The 20,296-nt window shown below is 43.4% G+C and overlaps 1 protein-coding gene across 3 annotated transcripts in view; it reads left to right on the top strand.

Moving 5' to 3' along the window:
• LOC134563470 (adhesion G protein-coupled receptor L3-like) overlaps nt 1-20,296 on the top strand; it is a 694,578-nt gene that overhangs the window by 528,646 nt on the left and 145,636 nt on the right. For all 3 annotated transcript variants that reach the window (XM_063421391.1, XM_063421390.1, XM_063421389.1), the window contains one exon: nt 628-708. In XM_063421391.1, coding sequence (XP_063277461.1) covers nt 628-708 — 81 coding nt within the window. The remainder of the gene's footprint in view (nt 1-627; nt 709-20,296) is intronic.

The raw sequence follows: 20,296 nt of genomic DNA, 5'->3' as shown, positions 1-20,296 counted from the left end.
AGATGAATTATAAAAAAATGTTTTTATTATAAATAGAAGTTTCTCGATATAGTTACCTCCAAATTGCTAGGGAAGGATTGAGTCTTTCACAACTGAGAAACTGCATGATGGTGTTGGGAACCAAAAAACATCTTCCACTCATGTGAAAGCAATGCTGAGCTCTGAAAAATGACGTGTGTCTCCTGCAGGTGGGGCAAACAGGTGGTATTGTACTTCATACCATGCTTCCTCCAAAAATGACTGTGACATAGGAATGCTTGTTTCCCTCTTAAAGTGACATTAACAGATTGAATGGGCTTGTGTGAAATTGGGTTCTCTTCCATAGCATATATATATAGAGAGAGAGAGAACAGGTTCCAAGAGCACATGGTGTAAAGTAGACGTAGTAGTGGTAAAGCAAGTACAACTAAAGTTCAACAGAGTACCCACGTCTTCAAGGAAAAAGTGAGAGATGGAAGTGATTTCAGCTTGTCACCAGGTGCCTCCACAAAATGGAAGTTCATTGTGAAAAACACACAGAACAAAATACTTGCAAATCTGTTTTAAATCCAAACGCTGTGTATTTGACTATAGCCCTGATAGATCTCTGTAGGAAACATCAGAACTAAACCACTTATTTGTCCACAGGGCAGGCTCACCATGGGCAGATTTCCTACATTGCCCCACCGATCCACCTGGATTCGGATTTGGAGAGACCGCCATCCAAGGGTGAGTCAGTGGGACAGTCTCCATTCACTCGCATTCTAAACCAGCCACAGGCATGGGTGGATATCACTCACTTGTTCACTGAGCCGCCATGGCCAAGCTGTCACCTTCCATCTGAGGACACTCTGGGGAGCAAATCTCCTGCAGGAGAGATGTATATGAGATGACCGTGTCCCATGTGTCCCATTACATAGCTTTGAACATCCCATCACTTCACAGGGTGATTTGCTTTCCCCACTAGTTTACTCCTGCAGGGACAGGTACACCTTAGGTCCTGCCCTCTGTCTTGCACCTTTCTTTCCTAAGGGCAGTGCAAAAGCACAGGGAGCTGATGGCAAAAAGCAAAAGGGCAGATTTCAGCTGCTCCTCAGGTGAATAAAGGGTACAGAATGGGTTGTACAGTGTTTCAAACCTGGATTCAGTCTGCATTGCTGTTGCTTGAAGGGTTTTTTTCAAGACTTTATGAGACGCCCATTATAGAGGATGATCCAAATTTTAGGTGAGATGATTGCCCTGGGGAGCAATGCTAGTAGCCACTATGTGCAGACTAAGTCCAGAATAGCCCTGCTATTTCTAGATGCCTGTCTTTAGTGGTGCAAATAAAACAATATTAATGCAAGCCCTTGATTTCTCTGCCACATTTGGAGGATCATTCCCCAGTGTTTGCTCCTGAGGCCTGGGGAAATGAGCTTGTCCCCAAAGCAAGCATATGTGGTGGTACAGACTTCTTACACCTCCCTTTGCTCCTTTTTGGTTAGGCTGGTCAATATTCAAGTATGATATCAAAGTAAATAGCTTGTTCTTCTTAGAATAGATAATAGCAAAGCGAAAATCGTACAGGAATATGAAGGGATTTCTTGGTCAACTCTGCAAGTGTATATGAACATCAAACCCAGGGAATTTTGTGGAAGAAGGGGAGGAAGAAGACAGCCAAAGAAGACAGCATGGAGATATTCTATACCTTAGTGTTGTTGTTTAAATTTTGGGGGGTCCCCGGGGGGGGTCCCCCGGTAGACCCCCGGGTCCTAGGGTCATGGGTGTTCCCGTGCTGGCAGGCAAAGAGACTTCAGATGCCGGTGGGATGCTGATCAGATGAGGGTTTATTCAGAGCCTCACTCCAGGCAGGGAGCATGGTCCTGCGGGAGTGGGGGAAGGGAAGGGGAGAGGGGGAAGGGAGGAAGGGAAGGGAAGCGTCCGGAGGCCTCCAGGGGGAAGAGGGGCAAAGAGGATGAGACCCCTTGCGTTAGCACTCTTAACACAGAGGTTCAAAGGGGCGCGGTAACATTCTCTAGCCAATAGAGTTACAGATACATGATACGACAGGGAGGGTACAGACTTGGGATAAACCATACAATTTCCAGGGGTGAACAAGAGCATACCATTTCCATAAAATGCAATCCCAAAATTCACCCTTTTTTTCTTTAAAATGTGAGAAGAGAAATATGACATATGACAATTAACAATTTAAAAATGAAACAGTAATTACACAGTTTTGCAGCATAAAACCAAATACAATTGCAGTAAGGATTATGTTATACTGTGAACTTTTCTCTGACTTTGTAATTGCAGTAGACGGGTTATGTGGGTTTATATTGCAAGATTTGAAACAAATTAGCAAATTTGTTTGAGCCTTTTCAGCGTGACTGGCCTAATAGTGTCTAGCCTTTTCTAACTGGCTTTTCAGACTACCACAGCTCCCAGTTCAAGCTGCGGCGCTGACTTCTGCTCCCACTCTAGGGACAGGAAAACACGTGGAGTTCCCCGGGCTCCACACACGGCCTCAGATTCTCTAGGTGCTTAGGTTTGGGGTTTTTCCCTTTTTCCCACTTTTCAAAGGGTGCTACAGTGGCAGAAAGAGTACCAAATTGACCTGTGTGGTGATTGTCACCATTCTGCCACAGCACTGTAAGGCTGTAGATGTGTGTTTGTGTCTGCACATGTTTCTCTAACTGCTCTCAGTTGAAAAATGGAAAGTGGAGCCATGTACTGAGTGGTGCAATGAGGCCAGATTCACAGTCCTCTCTCCAAATCTGGTCTTGCAATGAGTCAGGCTGGTTGTGTACGATCTCCTGGCAGTCCACAACCTCCATTCAGCTTTAAGTGAACAACCCTGGGATTTGACATGAGCATTTGATATCATCAGCTTCTTCTAAGTCATTTGAAAATCTCCAGTTCTGTGGTAAAATTTACTACCTTGCTTTTATAGCAGAGCACTCTAATGAGGCAGAGACAGTTACGACTTGCAGGACCTTCTTGCTCTAGTCTGTCATTGAGGTAATGAATCAGAGCTTGCTTAGAATAGGTCAATGTAAATCCTTACCTTGGCATCTGAACTGACTATAGAACAGCAGCAGAGAACCTGTGTCTTGCTTTTTCCAAGCTGAAAGAGCTAAAAACTAGCAAAACTCTTCAGTGATCTGCTATTCATGAGGGCAGAGCTACCTCAGCAAATGAATGGCAGTGCCACCAGGAGCAGGGCAAAGTGGGTCATGCAGAACAGTTGCAGTGCTTGCAGAGAGGGTAAAATAGAGTTTATCCAACATGAACTGCTACACTGTTTGCTTTCACCAGGGCCTCCAACTCCCTAGTTGAGAGATCTTAAAGAAGGAGCTGCGCATGGTGGATGGACTGGTATTACTGCTGCTGTGTGCTAGTAAAAGGATTTGAATGCTCTTGTGTAACTTATCAGGAGAGGGCCAGAGAGAAAGTTAGGTCTGGAGGCATCAATCTTTTAGCTGGTGGCTAGGGTCTGTTAAAAACGTAGTAATTGGTACTGTCTCCTGGGGGAAGAGCAAGGCTTTCCTCTGGCCCTGGGATATGGGATGTGAAGCTCTGCTGCATCATTTCTAGCCTCAGAATCCAAAATACATTAGAGTATTGTAATAATATTTTTTCCCTAAGTGTATTAGGCTTATGATTCCTTTTTGTTTGTCTGCTTTTTCTGACACCTTAGGACATGCTTGGTTCATGCTTCCAAGCTTCATCCCGTAACCACAAGAGCTGTTTTAAACAAAGGAGTCAAAAACATCTGTCCTTAAGCTTGTGTTCCTCCACATTTCCTGTGGCTGGATCTCTAAAACCAGAGCACCATTATGACAGTCAGCATAAAACACTAATGCTTCTGGCTACTCCTTTGATGCTCTTCATTTCCCTTCCATGCTTCCCCTTGCACTAAGCTGAACACAGGTACAAGCCAACCTTGCTCTTAGAGTGGCAAAAAGAAGCAGCCACTATACAGTTTTAATTGTAATAAATAGAAATAGAACTTGAGTAGGATGCTTTAAGAGAAGCATCTTTCCTTCCTGTATTATCAAAAAAAGATACAACTGTAGTGCTCCTGTGGGTCTATGCAGTTGCAATTCTCAGCTGACAGATTTATTTGTAACTGCCTTCTCCTTTTTAAAGATTTTATCACTGGTGACATTTACCTGCCTTTCAGAGTCCTGACACTGGTGGTGAATAGAGTATAAACTGCAGTAGTTTACCTAGTACATTAGTGTCACTGTGCATTACAGGGTAATTACTCTGAGTCACTGCTCTGTGCAGCCACCCAGTAATGACACTGTACATCAGTGAATAGAAATGAAGCCTTGCATCAGCATTTTTCAAGACACTTCTTAGACCCCACCTGCTTATTAATTTGAGGCTATTGTAAAATTAGTTCCATATATGAGGCACTAACTACTTTTACACCTCCTTTAAATCCAACAATTTGGATGTGACTACATGATTTTTATGCAAGTGTTTACACCTTCTTTGTACAGAATAATTCCAGGCATAGCTGAGACCTTAGGTTGTGATATCATAGACTGAAGAGTTTCATAGATGAGAGTGACACTGATACTCTGGCTTAGAAATGGATTTTATAGAATTATCATGTATACCAATAAATTAAATTAAAAGTTTATACTCAAATTCTGCCAGGTACTAAAACAAAGTAAAGAAGTGAATTAAACTCACCAAATATGTGCACTAAAACTATTTATAAAGCAGTGTAGAAGCAGATTTTAACATATATGTCGAATCATATTAAACTTGAAATGTGTGCCTGGCATTTAAAGCTAGGCAGCCTGAAAAACTCTCCTGCCCTGTTGAGCTGATGTGTTTTGAAAAGGTTTCCTTCTAAGTTTAAGTCCAAAGAGTAGTTATCTTGGAGACTGATATGCTTAAAGTCAGTACATTTCCTAAACAGTACCTGATAAGCAAAACTCTGTACTGGTCCCCAGTTCCAGAAATAAATAGCAAATAAAGGATACACAGGAAGTTCTTACCCTTCTGTGCGAATTTCTTCAGCCAGGGAGGTTGTTGTGACACTGTGTTAAGGCACTGTGGGAGGTTTTCCTGTAAACCTCAGCTAACAGGTTCATATTCCATAAAGACAGAATCAGGCCCTAGTCCTTAGACAGCACATCAGGAAGCAAGAGGTTTTGCTGGGTTTGCACCTTTCTTTTCCATCTTAGTGGAAGATGTCCCTTTGTTCTTTCTTTCTTCAAAACCTGGATCCATTCTTCCATTTTTCCCCCCTTTGCATTTGGAGTCTCTGAGGGAGAACCTTTCCTGAACAGCAGAAGCACTGTGAAATCCCATAACCAAAGTAGAGTAGGCTTTTTGTATGTATGCATTCTGGGTCTTATTTATTTTTTCCCTCCCAAAGGTCCCAAGAGGGTCGATGGCTTTGCAGATGATGTAGGAGGATCTGACAGCTGGGCTTATTGCACAGCCCCAGTCCTCCTTCCCAGGTCCAGAGATAAGAGAGAGCTGGGAAGCAAGGCCCAGTGGCACTCCTTGCCTCAATTCAGGCTGACACATGGGGTCATGTATCCCATGCTCACCAGGCCCTGAGACACCAGCTTGCCTGCCTCCCCCTCCCCAGGTCCAGCACCATGAGAGAGGTGCTGTTCAGGGCTCCCTGCTGTAGGCTGGCCAGGCACCTTTGGTTTCCAGGCTTTTTCTTTTTCTGCTGGAGTGCCACTGGAGAAGGCATTCTCTCAGCTCAGGAGTCCTTTACAGTGTCCCTCTGCTGCTCTCAGAGGTCCTGCTCTTACTCATTCTGCTCCTTCTGAGTTAGCTATATGTTTCCAGCTTCTTAAGGCAGTATTATTTTCCTCACATCATTCAGGTGGAAGAGTCCAGGATGTTAGCGTAGGAAGAACATATAACCACACAAAGGCAATCATATGTGGTTCTTTATTATAGCGTGCGGGACACAGGGGCGGTGGGCTGCCCAAATCTTGTGCCCGAGGATACCAAGTTGCTTTGTGATTTTATAGCTTCACGTTATACATATGTTAACTAACACCCACCCCTAGCTACTGACTCCCCTGATCCTTAGTTACTATCTCAAATCACACCTATACTTTATCCTGAGTTATACTTGATTTGATTAAGACAATTCTTCCCCAATTATCTCCTGGGCTGGAGTAACATCTGATTCAGTTAAAACAATAGTATGATGCTAGTTACAGTAAGCTGACGTTTGTTCCAAGGCCTGGCTGCGTCAGGTTTCAGGCCGTACGTCTTCTAGCTCCCCCACCACCCGCAGTTAGCCACTTGCCATGCAGAAATCATTTTTAACCCTTCACTATCAAGGAGAGAAGTATATTTGATGCCTTTAAGCCAAGAAAGGATCATGCAGTGAATGCTGTTTCAGGTCTACACGCAGGACCCTCATGCCCTTTTCCCTGTGTGATTCTGGAATGCCGTATTATGTCCTTCTCTTTCTTGGTCGTGTTCTTTGGTTTTGCTCAGCCTTTTTTTCAAGGATGACATCTCTCAGGGTTTCCCTTTCCTGGCTGCCCTGAGCCCACTAGAGCATCCCCCTCACTCCAACCTGGGGTGTGAGTGCTCATTGCAGCAAGCCAGCACCATTCTGTTATCTCACGTGGCTTTCAGGAAAGCAGTAAGAGGCATGCAGGTAATTGGTGTTGCACCAGTTGTGTGGAAGGGAGGTGACAGTCACCGCACCTGCACCATCAGTGGAAAGGTTTTGCAATGACTACAAGCCTCATGTGTACTGTGAATTTGCAGCTGCCTTATTTGAAAGTCTGTTCTTGAACCTGTCTACAGAGATTATGTTGTTGTGTTCCTTTGCTGTTTGTTTTCTTTTCATTTGAGTTTTGGGGGTTTTTTTCCTTGTGATAGGCAGCCTCATTCAAGGCTGGATATCTGTTTTTAAATGGGTCAACATTGCAATGGGGTGGGTTTTGGGCAGGGTGGTAGATGTGTATGCAGGAATCTATTGCCAGATATGGAGCTTGTTTGGGTCCTGAAAATGATGAAGGGATGGATGAGCTCTGATACAATGCTTTTCTCAGTTTTATGCAGCGCTCTAAGAAAATCTCCCATTGTGGCTCAGGTCTGTACTGAAATGTCCACCTTTCTGGACTACACTGATGTTCCTGGGGCAGGCAGCTGCTTTGAACATGGGCCATTCTCCCTATTTATTAATTTCTCATTAGGTATCATGGGTGGGTGTGGAATTGCATTTTATTGACATGGTATGCTCTGGCTCACCCCTGGAAAATGTATGGTTTATCCCGAGTCTGTAACCTTCCCTGCAGTATCGTCTATCTCTAATCCCATTGGCCCGAGAATCAACCCGTGCCCACTTCGAATCTCCCTGTGTTAAGGGTGCAGAGGGAGAGGGCTCGCCCTCTTTGCTCTGGAGGCCTCTGGAGGCTCCTTCCCTCTCCCCTTCCCTCTCCCCTTCCCTCTCTCCCCCTCCTTCCCCCCCTCTCCTTCAGTGACCATGCTGCCTTCCTGGAGTCAGACTCCAAATAAATCCTCATCTAAACAGCACCTCACCAGCCATCTGAAGTCTCCTTGCCTGTCTGCATGCAAATACCAGCAAATATAGGGCCCGGGGGGGCCCCGGGGAACCCTCCCTGGGGACCCCCCCCAAATCCACATTGCAACAGGTGGGGCTAACGAGTATCACAACCAGAGCAGCCAGAGCGCCTGGAAATCTTGCAGCCAGCATGCAGTTCTCCTGTTTGTTTGTTGCCATCAGTGAGGTCCCTCCTGTAGCTCTCCACAGTCAGAAAGGGTTAATTGCAGACCACTCACCGTTTTGGTTTTCACTGTGGTGTTGAACTGTTGCTCTGATTTCTCTGGAATGTGTGTTTTCACTGCAGAGGAGCACCTTGGGGCATTGCTGTTTATAAGAATACAGCGTTTGCTCTAGCAGAAAGCTGGAGCTAACAAAGTCTCTCAAGGAGGAGTGCTAACTCCTGTGTGCTGGTGGAAACCGTTCAAAGTATTTACACTTGAAAATATTTAAGGATTTTGGGGAAGGGGGGAAGAACAGTCTGAGTGATATTTAACACCTTTTTCTATTATCCTTAGTCATCTGAAAAAAAAAATGAAAAGGGCACTTTTTAAGAAGCTTTTTTTTACCAGCTGGCTACTGCCTTGTAAAGGAGTTTTGCTATGGAGATCAACCTGAACTGTGATTTAAAGATGCCTTGAAATGTTACTATTTGTAGGCTGTTTGAAGCCATTGTATGACCTGATAAGCTCAAAATGGACATGGACATGCACCCAGGAGATTCTTTTGACAATGGCTTTTATTTTCCACTGCACTGAGTTTTGCCACTTGCCATCAGTGGTGGAAGTTTTCCCTCACTTCACAGTGGCAACATCTGGAAAGTAGAGTCAGCTATGGTGGTACACCCTCAAGCATCACTAATCTAAAGTGAATGTCCTACTACCAGCTTGAAAAAAAGCTGTTGAACCAGAGCAATGTGAAAAAAAGTGTAATGCTGCATACAGCATCAGAGACCCTTTCTCAAACTTTTTTTTTTTTTTCCTTTTCTGCCAGACTAATTTTTGGCTACACTTCTCTTCCTGAAATATTTATAGGGCAAATAGCTGTTTTAAATGAGCAGATGGGGGAGACGTAAGACAAGCTGTTAAATTAATAAACATGTGTGGTGCTTTATCAGTAAGGGAGCCCATTTTGGCATTTCTTCTGGATGATTTGTATGGCCTATCACCATTGCACCTGGTGCAGGGACAAGAAATGGGCACTTAATAACCAAACAATGTGCAAACTCCTTCCATTATAACTTCATTATGTCAGATATAATTGTCTATAACTAGATGTCAAAATCATAATTTATGTCCAGCTCCCCTGTGGAATAGTAGGCATATGAATGAATGGCCCCATTAATGGGAAGGAGCTTTTACTGTAACTTTTCCCCTCCTGGTACATGGTTCATTTTGTCATCTGGTATTAATTCTGAATCATTTCAGGGCTGCAGAAAAAAAGCCTGTTATATTTATATTTGTGTAATGGGAGAAGATGGCAAATAAATCATATGAGAGATCAAATTTCAGGTTCACTGATTTCCTAAGCCATATGCCTGTGTGAAAGAGACTAGAATTGGTCTGCAGTGCTTTGATTGAGAGGCATAACTGGCCTTCATTTTACACATCCAGAGATGTTAAAAAGGTGCAGGATGTGAAGTAGCAGTTCCTATGGGACCCCTCTGCCACAAAGAGTTTAGCCCCTGGAAAGCCAGGATTCGCCACTGCAACCATGCTGCTGGCATCCTTTGCTGTATGTTGTGTTATCTCTTGCACTGCATCATGTGGGGCCTACCTAGAGAAGGGCTCCATGACATAGCTGAAGTGTGTCATCATCACCTGGAAGGATGGAAGATATGAAAACCCTGATATCTAGAGGATTCCTCTGGAAACATATGGGTGTGTTAGAGTGGGACATAGGATCCCAATTGTTCAGTGGAGGGCTTGTGTATACTCAAATAGATACAGCTTCAAAGGATCAGGTTGGGAAGATTGCCTTTTATACATTTCTATCATTAATGTCATAATATGTAATACTGTTATAATGTGTTATACTGTATAATGATCAGGAGTCTGAAACACCTCTCCTATGAAGGCAGGCCAAGAGTTGGCCTTGTTCAGCATGGGGAAGAGAAGGCCCCCAGGAGACCTTCCAGCACCTTCAAGAGGCCTACGAGAAGGATGGGGAGAAACATTTTAGCAGGGCTTGTTGAAATGGGACAAGGGATAATGGCTTTAAACTGAAAGAGATATTAGAAACAAGTTCTTTACTGTGAGTGTGGTGAGGCACTGGCACAGGTTGCCCAGAGCAGCTGTGGATGTCCCATCCCTGGAACTGTTCAAGGCCAGGTTGGATGGGACTCTGAGCAGCCTGGTTTAGTGGAAGGTGTCCCTGCCCATGGCAGGAGGGTTGGAGCCAAATGGTCCTTAAGGTCCCTTCCAACCCAAACTATTCTGAGTCTGTGATTGTCAGTTGCTATTATTTTTCACTATGTATATGATGTATTCACAGAAAGCAAATCGCCCTTACAAAAAGAAATGTTAAAAATGTGAAAAATGTTCTAGTTAATGACAAGTTAGGAACAGCAACTTCTAAAGACCCGAGCTATCCAGCGGTGTAGTCTGTCTGCCTTTCAGTAAAATGTAGAAATATAGTTTACCATGTTCTTGTAGAAGTTTATCAGCAGTGCTGTTGAAAGGCAGGCAGATTTCCCATACAAGCAAATCATGTTAGGCTCAGACATACTAATCCTGACAGCACTGAGTCAGTTTTGTGTTTATTTGATGGCTCTTCAGCTGTGCAGTGGGATTTTCTATAGGTAAGCAGGGGTTTTTTTAAAGCACTTGGCTCTTGGAATCATCTTTGGCTGAGTAAGATATTGTTGGAAATGAGAGATTTCCACCAGAGACAGTGATCTGATGCTTTTCAAAATGTCTGGATTTCAAGCCTGTTCTGGCTCCTGGATTTCCTCAAAGTGGATTGCTGAATTTTGATTCTTTTCTTTGTGTCTTGTTTGTTGCAGGGAATCCTAGTGATGTGATATAATCCATTCAGAGGGAAAGTTATACCTGTTAATTGTGTACCTCACTCTTAAAAAGTGCTTTTGGAAATCCCAGCCTTAATAAATGCATACTAAATACTGATTTACTGATTATGGAACACCATGCTAAGATTGTAACTTGGCTCCCTCATAAGAGTCCTCATATTTTATGACTTTCAGCCAAGTAAATTTGGCTTGAAAACTTCAGTGTTTGCTCAGAAGAGAAGGCCTGCTATCCTCTAGCTCCAAATGGTTTGTTGCTGCCTTCAAATTGGCTTGATGTAGTTTGTTCTCCTCGAAAACTCACAAGAAGCAGTATTTGAAAGATCTTACTGCCTGTAAGAATAGATACTAAGGTTGATTAGCTGTAATTATAAGGGTTAGAGGGCCAGCATGCACGAGGGTGCAGCAACCATGGGGTTGTTGGCCAAGGAACTTTCAGGGATGGAGAGAAACAGCTGGGCTTGGGGCAAGAAGAAGACTGCCCTTACCCAGCCAGGGATGCTGGGGTTTTTGCAAATAGGTACAGGGAAAGGCTTATAGATTAATCATGCTAATTAGTGGTAATTCACTGTAGCAGATTAGCGGATTGTTTTTTGGGGGGTTTTGTGGCTTTTTTTTTTTTGTTTGTTTTTGGTTTTGTTTTTTGTTTTTTGGGGTTTTTTTTTCCCAGAAAATTGCTTGGGCTTTCTTCATTAGAAAATGACCACAACTATGGATGCTCTCATGGCAGTCTCCCCTTTAGATTTTCTCAAAGTCCTGTTTTTGGGTTTATCTCATTATGAGCACTGCTTTCCACAGATGAGTGTGTGTGTGACTGTATTATGCCCACAAATTTAGTAGTAGACATGCAGCAAAATAACACTGTTACTGAGTAAACAATTACATTTCATTTTCAGGAATAAAAGGGAATGTGTGCCCATAAATCTTCTTCTAAATAATCTGTGTGGGAGAGTAAAAAGAAGATGAGGTTTCTAAATTCAAGAAGACCCTTCTCAGTGGAATCCTGTGTGCCACTGAAGTGTAACAAGCTTATTTATATTTTATTGTGCTTCTGGATCAAGCTGTATTATTATGGGCTGAATTCCCCTGACACTATAGCTGTTGCCTAGGAAGAGGTACATTATGTTAATATTTTTTGACCATAACTATGCAGGCTGAGTTATGTACTTTGAAGAAGTTGGGGTGGGGGGAGAAGTTAATGCACTATTTTGATTAGAGCCTTCTCAGATTGTTACTCACATTTAGAAGCAAAAACTAAGCTTGAATTTGAGAATAATTCACACAGAAAATGGGAGAAAACCAAACAATTGAAACAATTTGTTCACTGAACTTTAAAATTGCTCCGCAGTTCGAATCTGGAACTAGTACTGCTGAGAGGGAATCTGGCAGGAGCAAGCTGAATGCTTTTACCAAGCACGTACAGTGAAGAATTTCACAGCTTCCTCATGCCTTAATGTGTTTGAATCATGTAAACAGAGCATTCATCCTTAATTCCTATTTCCTGACCATTTCCAGTGCTGGTGTCTATTATGTGATTTTGGTACTTTCTCATTCATTTAACTTGATTCACTAAGAGCCTGCAGTGTGACCAGCACCATACACAAAGTAAAATGGCAAATGATGCATTAGCTCCAGTGTATGAAGTTAGAGAAAAGGCCAGAGTCCTGAGCAAGATACCGACGTCCATGCCGGTTTGTTGCATCGCATGGCAACAGTGACCATCGTGTCCAGGAGACACAGCCGCCGGCAGGGAAACTGACGAGACAAGTCTCTCTTTGGTTGAGCACGAGGATCCATTTTATTTCCCCTCAGACTGGGGAGGGGGAGGAAAGCAGGGCGGGAGGAACCGAAGAGAGCACAGGGGCCGAGTCGTGGCGTTTTATAAGGTGTTGAAGGGGTGGAGTTTTAGGGTTTGGGTCAAAGGAGGGGTTAACACAAGGAGAGTAAGATCAGATTTCAGCCTCCTAGAAAAGGGAGGATTCCACACCAGTTATTTTAACAAATACACTTTACAGACTGTATTGATAAGCATTATGAAATTGTTTACACAACAAGTAAAATAAACAAGGAAGGATCTTGGCATTTCTCCTAAAGGAACATTCTGAACTGAGTTTCCCCTTTCAAAAATTTTTTGCTCATTAATACTGCTGCCAAGGCATGAAGCAACCACAGAGGAGGACTGGATGGCTAGGAGCTCGCCTGAATTCTGCTGTGCCTTGCACCTTGCTGATTCAGCCAGGACAATGTCCTCAGGAGTACTCTCAGGGATATCATGGTCATGGCACCTGACAATAGATAATAATATTTGCCAGGTACCACTGTCTCACACTTTCAAACATTCAGTGCAACAGAGCTGGGTTTGCACCCGGATCAGGCGGGTGAGGCTTATCCCCTGCTAATCTCATCTCCTAAATCGAGGGGTGCTGTGCAAGCAGGTCCACCCAGCTGAGATCAGTCCTGTTTGCCAGAGCTACAGCAAGCAGCAGTGCTCAGGTACGGCTGGGAAACCTATCAGAGGCTTGCCGGCATCCTTACTCTATTAGTGTATTTTAACATCGGCTTCAGCCTCTGACCATGCTATCATGAGCACAGCAACCTTTCCTCCCTTATCCTCTGCCTTCCCTCCCCACTGTTCTGTTTGCTCAAATCTTGTGCAGTGGGTTCTTGTGACCCTTAACAAGGCTTTAGGAATCTTTATATTGCTTTTTCCTAGCTAAGGCTGTAATAATTTATGTTAGAGCTTGTTGCATACACCTGATCATAAAATCCTTCTGGAAGCTAAGGTGCCTGGCCTCGGAAGTGTCTCTTTCTTGGGAAAATTAAACATAGTCTGAGACAAGAACAGGATGGAGGGGTGAGAGGGAAAGGAGTACTCAGTCCTGAGAGTCAGCGCATGCTTCATGCTGAAGGTGTGTTTTGTAAAGACGAAAATGGGAAGAATAAAGAGTAGCAGAGTGTGGAAATAGGCAGCAGGGTCTGTGCAGAGAGGATGGACACGGAGAGCTTGTTGGGCAAGCTTGCATGGCTTAGAGTAGAGGAAAGCAATAGGATGGAAAGATAGGATGGAAAAAAGTGTGGGGGGGTGGTTAAGAAGGTTTTTATGTAATGTATAGAGAAATTTAAAATCCTTTAACTTTAGACAATTTAGACTTTCACTGCCTCCAGCAATTACGCACAGACTAATCACATAACATTTATATTCCTGCTTTCCTACTCCAGGCACCTATTTCTATCTGCTTGCTTCTTTCCAGGTTTTGCTCTGAGCTGCTGCAATTTAACAGCAAAAATCCTGATATTTCCTTCATCATCATTAGCTACTCCTAGCCTGTTCTCCTAGCAGTAATATAGAGCTCAGCCTAAATGTCAAGAGCAGCTCAGTGTGCTCATCCATTTTTGGAATGTGTTGAAGTCTCCTCATCCTAGTCACCCAGATCTTCAGCTCCTGTCCCTTTCAGATTGGTGTGGCTGTGCCTGCTGACTCCTGAGGCCATGGGCTGGGATATTCAAAGTCCGTTGTCTCCCCATAATCCACCCATGGTTTTAAAAAGTGTCCCCTTACAGCCTAAGGTTTGTGCTTATCTTCAAAGGACGTTGCTCCTCCCATTGTGTTTCGTTAAATAACCATGGCTTGGTATAGATATTTTGCATATAAGCTGACAGGGTTGCCATTGTGAGTATTTTGCAATCATTTGTTTAATTAGCTGAAACTCTCTGGGGAGAAGTATATCAAATGGCATACTCCCAAAGTCTAATTTAAATCTGTTTTGCTTTTTTATATAATTTTTTTTTTTTTTGATGGAGAGCTTGTAATGCAAAGCATAAAAAAAGGTACCGGTGAATGGAAAGCAAGAAAAACCCTTCTGTTAATGGGCAGTGCCTCAGCAACAAAATTGTGCAAATGCAGAAAGAAAATTGCACTGAGTAAAATTACCTACAAGAGGAAGAAATGGAATTAAGTCTGCACAGCTGTCTTGTCTTTTTTTTTTTTTTTTTTTTTTTTTTTTTTTACCTGTACTTCCCCTCTGTTTTCTTTTAGTGCAATGCTTAATTAAGCTTCTCCTTTGTTTGGAGATTAATTCCTTTTCTAATCTACAGCTATTTGTACAAAGGTGTTCATTACTGGAGTGAACAAAGGCTGGAGACAGGAGAGTGGCAGGTATTGAGACTCGTTTAGGGGGAAGAGATTTTTTTTTTGCTCACAGAGAAATCTTGAGGCCCCGCTTTCAGATGCAGGGCTTCTGTGTCAGTTCTCCTCTGTTTGCTGCTTCCAGTGAAATGATTCCTGGGGGGAGCTGAAGGTTCTGCTGCAGCACCAGGGCTGTGCTGTCCTGTTTGCTCATTTAATGTACTGAATTAGAGACCTTTGTGCTGAGGCAGACCCTCAAACTCTTACCTGACTTATATATATAATGACCACTGGTTTCTTTTTGATGCTTACCTGCCCATTGAAATCACTAAAAAATTAGGATCCTAAACATTTAATGAGATCTGATGCCATCTTCTTGAGTCCCTATGGAGCAGTGAGTTCCTGCACCCACAGTCACAGTGTGTCCTCATTGCTCAGGATAGGCTCTCCTGCTTGCTGGCATCACAGTGGTGAGAGTATCTGAAGTCTCTGGTTTTGCTGTAGTGTTTGTAGAACATGCAGAGCACACATTAATCATATAAAAGTGTTTATATTGCAAGAAACTGGAGGTGGGATGCTAAATTTTGCTGCTGAGCTGAAGTGCTGGGGAGGAGGCAACAGTGATGGAGTAGGGGCCAGCCCACCACAGGGCTGTCAGTCTGTCTCTCTTGCTTGTCGTGCTTGCCCAGGCAAATGCAAGTGAACACAAGAGCCAGAGCTAAAATAGCTTTTAGAGGAATAAAGTCTGTGATTCCTAAAGGAATGATAGAATGCCCCAATAGTTAAAGCAGGATCCCTCTCACTTGGATAGTCCTGTTAGGAGCAATGTGGCCAGCCCCATCTCCAGGCATTGCTCTGCCCACACAGTCCTTCACCTTCCTGTGACATGTGGCATCACCATCCTGTGGCATGGTTTTAATAAAGAGTTGCTCCTTCCAAACAGTGGGGAAAGCTGGGCATGGCCTAGGAGCCATTGCCTGCTGTCAGGAGACCAGATTTTATTTTTAGGTTTCCTTGTGCTGGTTGTGTGATTAGTCATTTCATGCACTCACACATATATCTAGTTTCTGTGGAAAGTGATTTTTAAACTGTGGCACCCTCTAACCTTGTGGCTGTTTATTTCATGTACTATTCTGAATAATAGGAAATGGTCTTTTTGGTTCTGTAGAACCTCTAGGTTTGAAGGAAAAGAGAAAAGGCAATTGCAGAGCTTGTCAATTATTGCTGGCACAGTGTAATTAATGTACAAATATTTCCAAAATCAGCAGCTAATGACAGAAATACATGTCCTGTTCTTTTCATGTAGAAAAGAAATGGGTTTATACTTTAAAATGCTTTTTGTTTGTTGTGGTCTCTAGGCACCATTGCTGATAATCTGCACACATGGGTAAAATATTTTGCACTTTTTGCCTTTTTATTCTTTTCCAGAAAAATTGTCAAGATGAGAAATGGCACAAATGGCTCAAGGAGTATTGACTTTTGCAATCAGTATCTAGTGAAATTAACATCTTGCTTCTGTTCTCTGCGCAGACAATTACAAATTAGATCCAGAAAACACATTCTCAGAGGCATGGGTTTGGCTTTAAAGAGAACACTGGCATGGGAAGGAGGGAAAACATCTTAGCACAGAGCACTTTACCTCCATTTGTAGGTGGCTCAAAGCTACAAGCATTAATTTTTTTTAATAATAATAATAGAAGAGGAAAATAAAAATATGGGTGGAAAAGCAACACAGGACAAAAAAGGGGACAAGGGGCTGTGTGAACAGCTTAATTAGTACTGACTGCATTCAGTTGTTCAAGAGGTGCTGGGAAAATACAGAGCACGGTATATGAGCAGTGAGGATGGAAGAACAGAGGTGCATGCTGAGCAAGGCAGGTTCTACCATCCACCAAAATTGTACCTTTGAGCATTTCCAAACACAGAGGTAGAAAAAGCAGAGTAGAAGGGGCTTCTAGTGAAGAACCCAAGCCACACTTACAGTCCTGAGTTTTTTTCCACAGCCAGATCCCATCGGGGATGTGGTGGTATTTCTGGGGTGTTTTCTTGACCCACATTTATAGCCTAATCTCCAACATGTCCATGTACATCCTCTTCCCAGAGGCACTGACTGTCCCAGGAGTGCTGCAGCATAGGGAGAGAGTGCTCTGTGAGCACCTCAGAGTTGTTAGCTGCATCTTCAGCAAACCCAGTTTCTGCCCCAAAATCCTCACACACACCCACACACACCCACACCCACACACCCCACAGGCCCCAGAGGGCCTCAGTACATGTCTTGGTTTGAAAGAGAGGTATCTGCTAGGAAGGGGACAGGACTTCCTTAGAGATGGAGAATTCGAATTTCCTCTCTCTAAATTATTCTAATTTAGAAAATTAAAGGGGCTTTCAGACAGAGGTATGGGGATAGGAATAACAGTTCTTTACTAGTATATATGACAAAACAACAACCAAACAACAACTACAGCATTAGTAATAAATGGAACTAAAAACTTTGAGGGCTTTCTTTCACAAAAAGCCCGGGGCAGTTTGATCTCGGTGCCCCTGCAGGACTCTGAGAGGCTGATCTGGAATGGTGGAAAGTCCCGGGCTGGTGGATGAGATGAGGAGCTCTGCGCTGGTAGCTGGAGTGGCAGGAGGTGTCCTGGCAGGGCTTGGCAGTGCAGGGCTACAGAGTAGCCGGAAAGCCTCAAAGCTCCGAAGAAGCAGCGGCGGTGGGGGGAGGGCTGGAGAAAATGAGCTCAGGATTCCTGGGTACACAAGCAGATGACGGTAGATTTCCCAGGAAGAGGCAGAGGCAGAGTGATGGCTGTGAACTCTTCCTGCAGCGAGGGGCAGCTTGACTGTCTTCTTCGATGCTGAGAGCAAAAGTGAGCCCCCCCCTTCCCCTAGCTCTGTCTTTTTACTTTTCCCAAAGCTGGCATTATCTCTCCCCTCTGAGGGACACTCTCAGAGACTCAAAAACAATAGGTGTAGCTTTGTGCTGCCATTTCTTTTAACTACTCCCTTTGTTCTGACTAAGTACTGTCATTAAAGTTTCTTAGAAACTTATGGGAAAAAATTCTGTAAGTGAAAAAGAGGCAAATCTAACACCCAACTGTACATAAATCTGCATCTCTTGGAATTGGATGCCAAAGAAATCTAAGTAGCTAACAACTTTTATCGACCGTAATTGCACTTGAATTAACTAGATGTCTGTGTAGTTGATGGCTCCTGCAGCCTGACATCCCTCCTGCAGCACTGAAAACCTCATTGCAACAGCCTCACAACACTTCCTATGCCAGAAGGCTTCAGAGGGCACAGCTCTCTTGGCATAACTCTAAAATAACTTGGCAAGTAAGCTCTGGAGGCTTAAACTCTTGTCCCAGCTGGGATACATAATGATCTAGCTACCTGCTTCTTTGATCTTCCCTTTGTTCTCTGATTTTCACAGAGCTATCATTTGTTCACACCCCCACCCACCCCCACCCACCCCTCCCCCCCCCCCAAAAAAAAAAAAAAAAGGGGGAGGGAGGCAGAAACAGAAGGAAAAATAAAAAAAAAGAATAGGATTGGACACACTCCCTGAAATCTGCAGGCAGGACTGAGATGTAGCCTTGGCTCTGATCTTTGTGTCCTCAGGGTGGTAGTGCAGCTACTGCTTCCTCATGCACTACCTTACCCGGCTGGCAGGCAGGAGGAAGCACATCCTAACATTTAATTTGCTGTTAAGAGGTTTGTTGTACCTACATCCCTGTATTTAAATGATATGGATGCATCTGCTCGTGAGCTTTGTTTCTTGAAGCTCTGTCAGGGCTGCTGGGATGAGTAGCAAAGGGGGCGGGTTTGATACCATGCTAGATGAGAGGGTTTGGAGTTGGGGACTGCAAGTTACTGTCAGATCAGCAAGGATTTAGCAAAAATGTCTTCTGCCACTCTATTGCAACCTCAGGGGATGGGGTGCAACTTCTGTGGGCAGCTTTGTGGATGAAGAATAAAGAAACAAATATATAGGCAATTTTTATTAGGTCCAAAGATACTAAGATATTTTTTTTCTGTATCCAATTAAAGACCAATGCAGTTTATCAGAAATCTTTAAAGAAGCTGCTATTAGTGACTGGATAACAGAGTTTTTCATGCAGCACTTTTCAAAAGGCAAAGGTACTTCACACAGTCACAGCAACAGCCGCAAGCAAGAATGAACCACAGTGTAGTTATTGAGGCTGCCTCCCTCAATGCTTCTTTTGTCCTTAAATTTCTTTTGTTGGGGTTTATTCATAATGCTGGTGTGCTGCTATTCTGAAAAGTGTGGTATTACAAGAAAAGATAATTGCATGGTGGGATTTAAGCTGTTGCAGAAGGGAGTGTAGAGTACATGATCCACTTAAAATGAAGAGTGTATCTAAAAAGTCCCAGAATTTTACAGTGCACAGACCATAATATACTGCAGGACATCCATCTTTAGTGGGAGGGGTTCAAATCAGTGGAGCTTTTCAGCCTTCATCTATGAAATCCCTTTACTGTTTGGGTTTTTCATTTGGCTTTCTACTCTGTTTGATTGTGGCCAAGTTTAAATATTGTCAGAGCGGAAATTGGTTTTATTGGACCTAATTTTGTCCACAGCAAGATGTAGATTGCCTTGAAATATAATGTACTTCCCAAGCAGAATGAGATGGGCTTCTCTTCAAGTCAGACCTTGGCTCTGGTGTCTTGGTTTTAACACACCAGGCTGCAAAGTAGCAGGAAATGGTGGAAATTGCAAGGTGGAAGTGGGTTTAAATGGCAGTAATCTCTACCCTTCCTTCAGGCAGAGAGCTGTAAATTGCTACTTTCTCTTGGCTCTTGCCCTAATGCAGGTTGTTGTTTGGCTTTGTTTAATGGTATTTCACCTTTAAGTTGACAAAGGTAAAAAAAAATGTTGGGAAAACAAAGTTATATAGTGTTGGAGTCCATGTTTCCATGGATCCTCCACAGAGAGTGAAAAGTACAGAGATTGAATTAAAACCTTTAGAAAAATTAGAATATATAAAAGCTTTAGATACATAAAGTAGAAATCTAACCCTGAGCCTTAAGTTTTACATGCCCTAAGTCCTAGTTCAGTGTAGGACACAGCTTTAGGCCTAGTGATAAAGTATAGACATAACAAAAATAGAGTAGAATACTGTTTATAATTTTTAGTATGAGTTTTATGTACAACAAGGTAGAACCTTATGCTAGTAAGATAGAGTTTTATGTTAATAGATATGCTATGTGCATAGGTTTTGACGCTGATTTTCATAGTTTTACGAACTTTAGAATCGTACCTAGACTGGCTAGTGTGTAGATAAAAAATATGAATATGCATTTTGCAATTTGGGATAAAAAGCCTCTGTGTCAGTCGGTCAGGGGAGGGATTGATTGATCAATCCAACCTATCGATCCAACCTCCACCTCCTGCAGCCTGAGGAAGGAGCCTTGCTAGGGAGCCGGATGGGATTCTAAAGGTACCATCTATTGTAGCCTGGGGTCCTGTCCCTTCCCCCTGCGAGGGTGCGGGACCCCAGGGACCCCTCCTTGCCCCTGCGATCCCGTCCCTTCCCTTTCCCCCTCTGGCATTTGCCCCGGGACTCTGTTCGGGGCTGCTGGGGAGTCTGCGAGG

The sequence above is a fragment of the Prinia subflava genome, chromosome W (genome assembly GCF_021018805.1).
Source record: "Prinia subflava isolate CZ2003 ecotype Zambia chromosome W, Cam_Psub_1.2, whole genome shotgun sequence".
Classification (NCBI taxonomy): Eukaryota; Metazoa; Chordata; class Aves; order Passeriformes; family Cisticolidae; genus Prinia; species Prinia subflava.
This window is presented reverse-complemented; position numbering and strand designations above follow the sequence as displayed.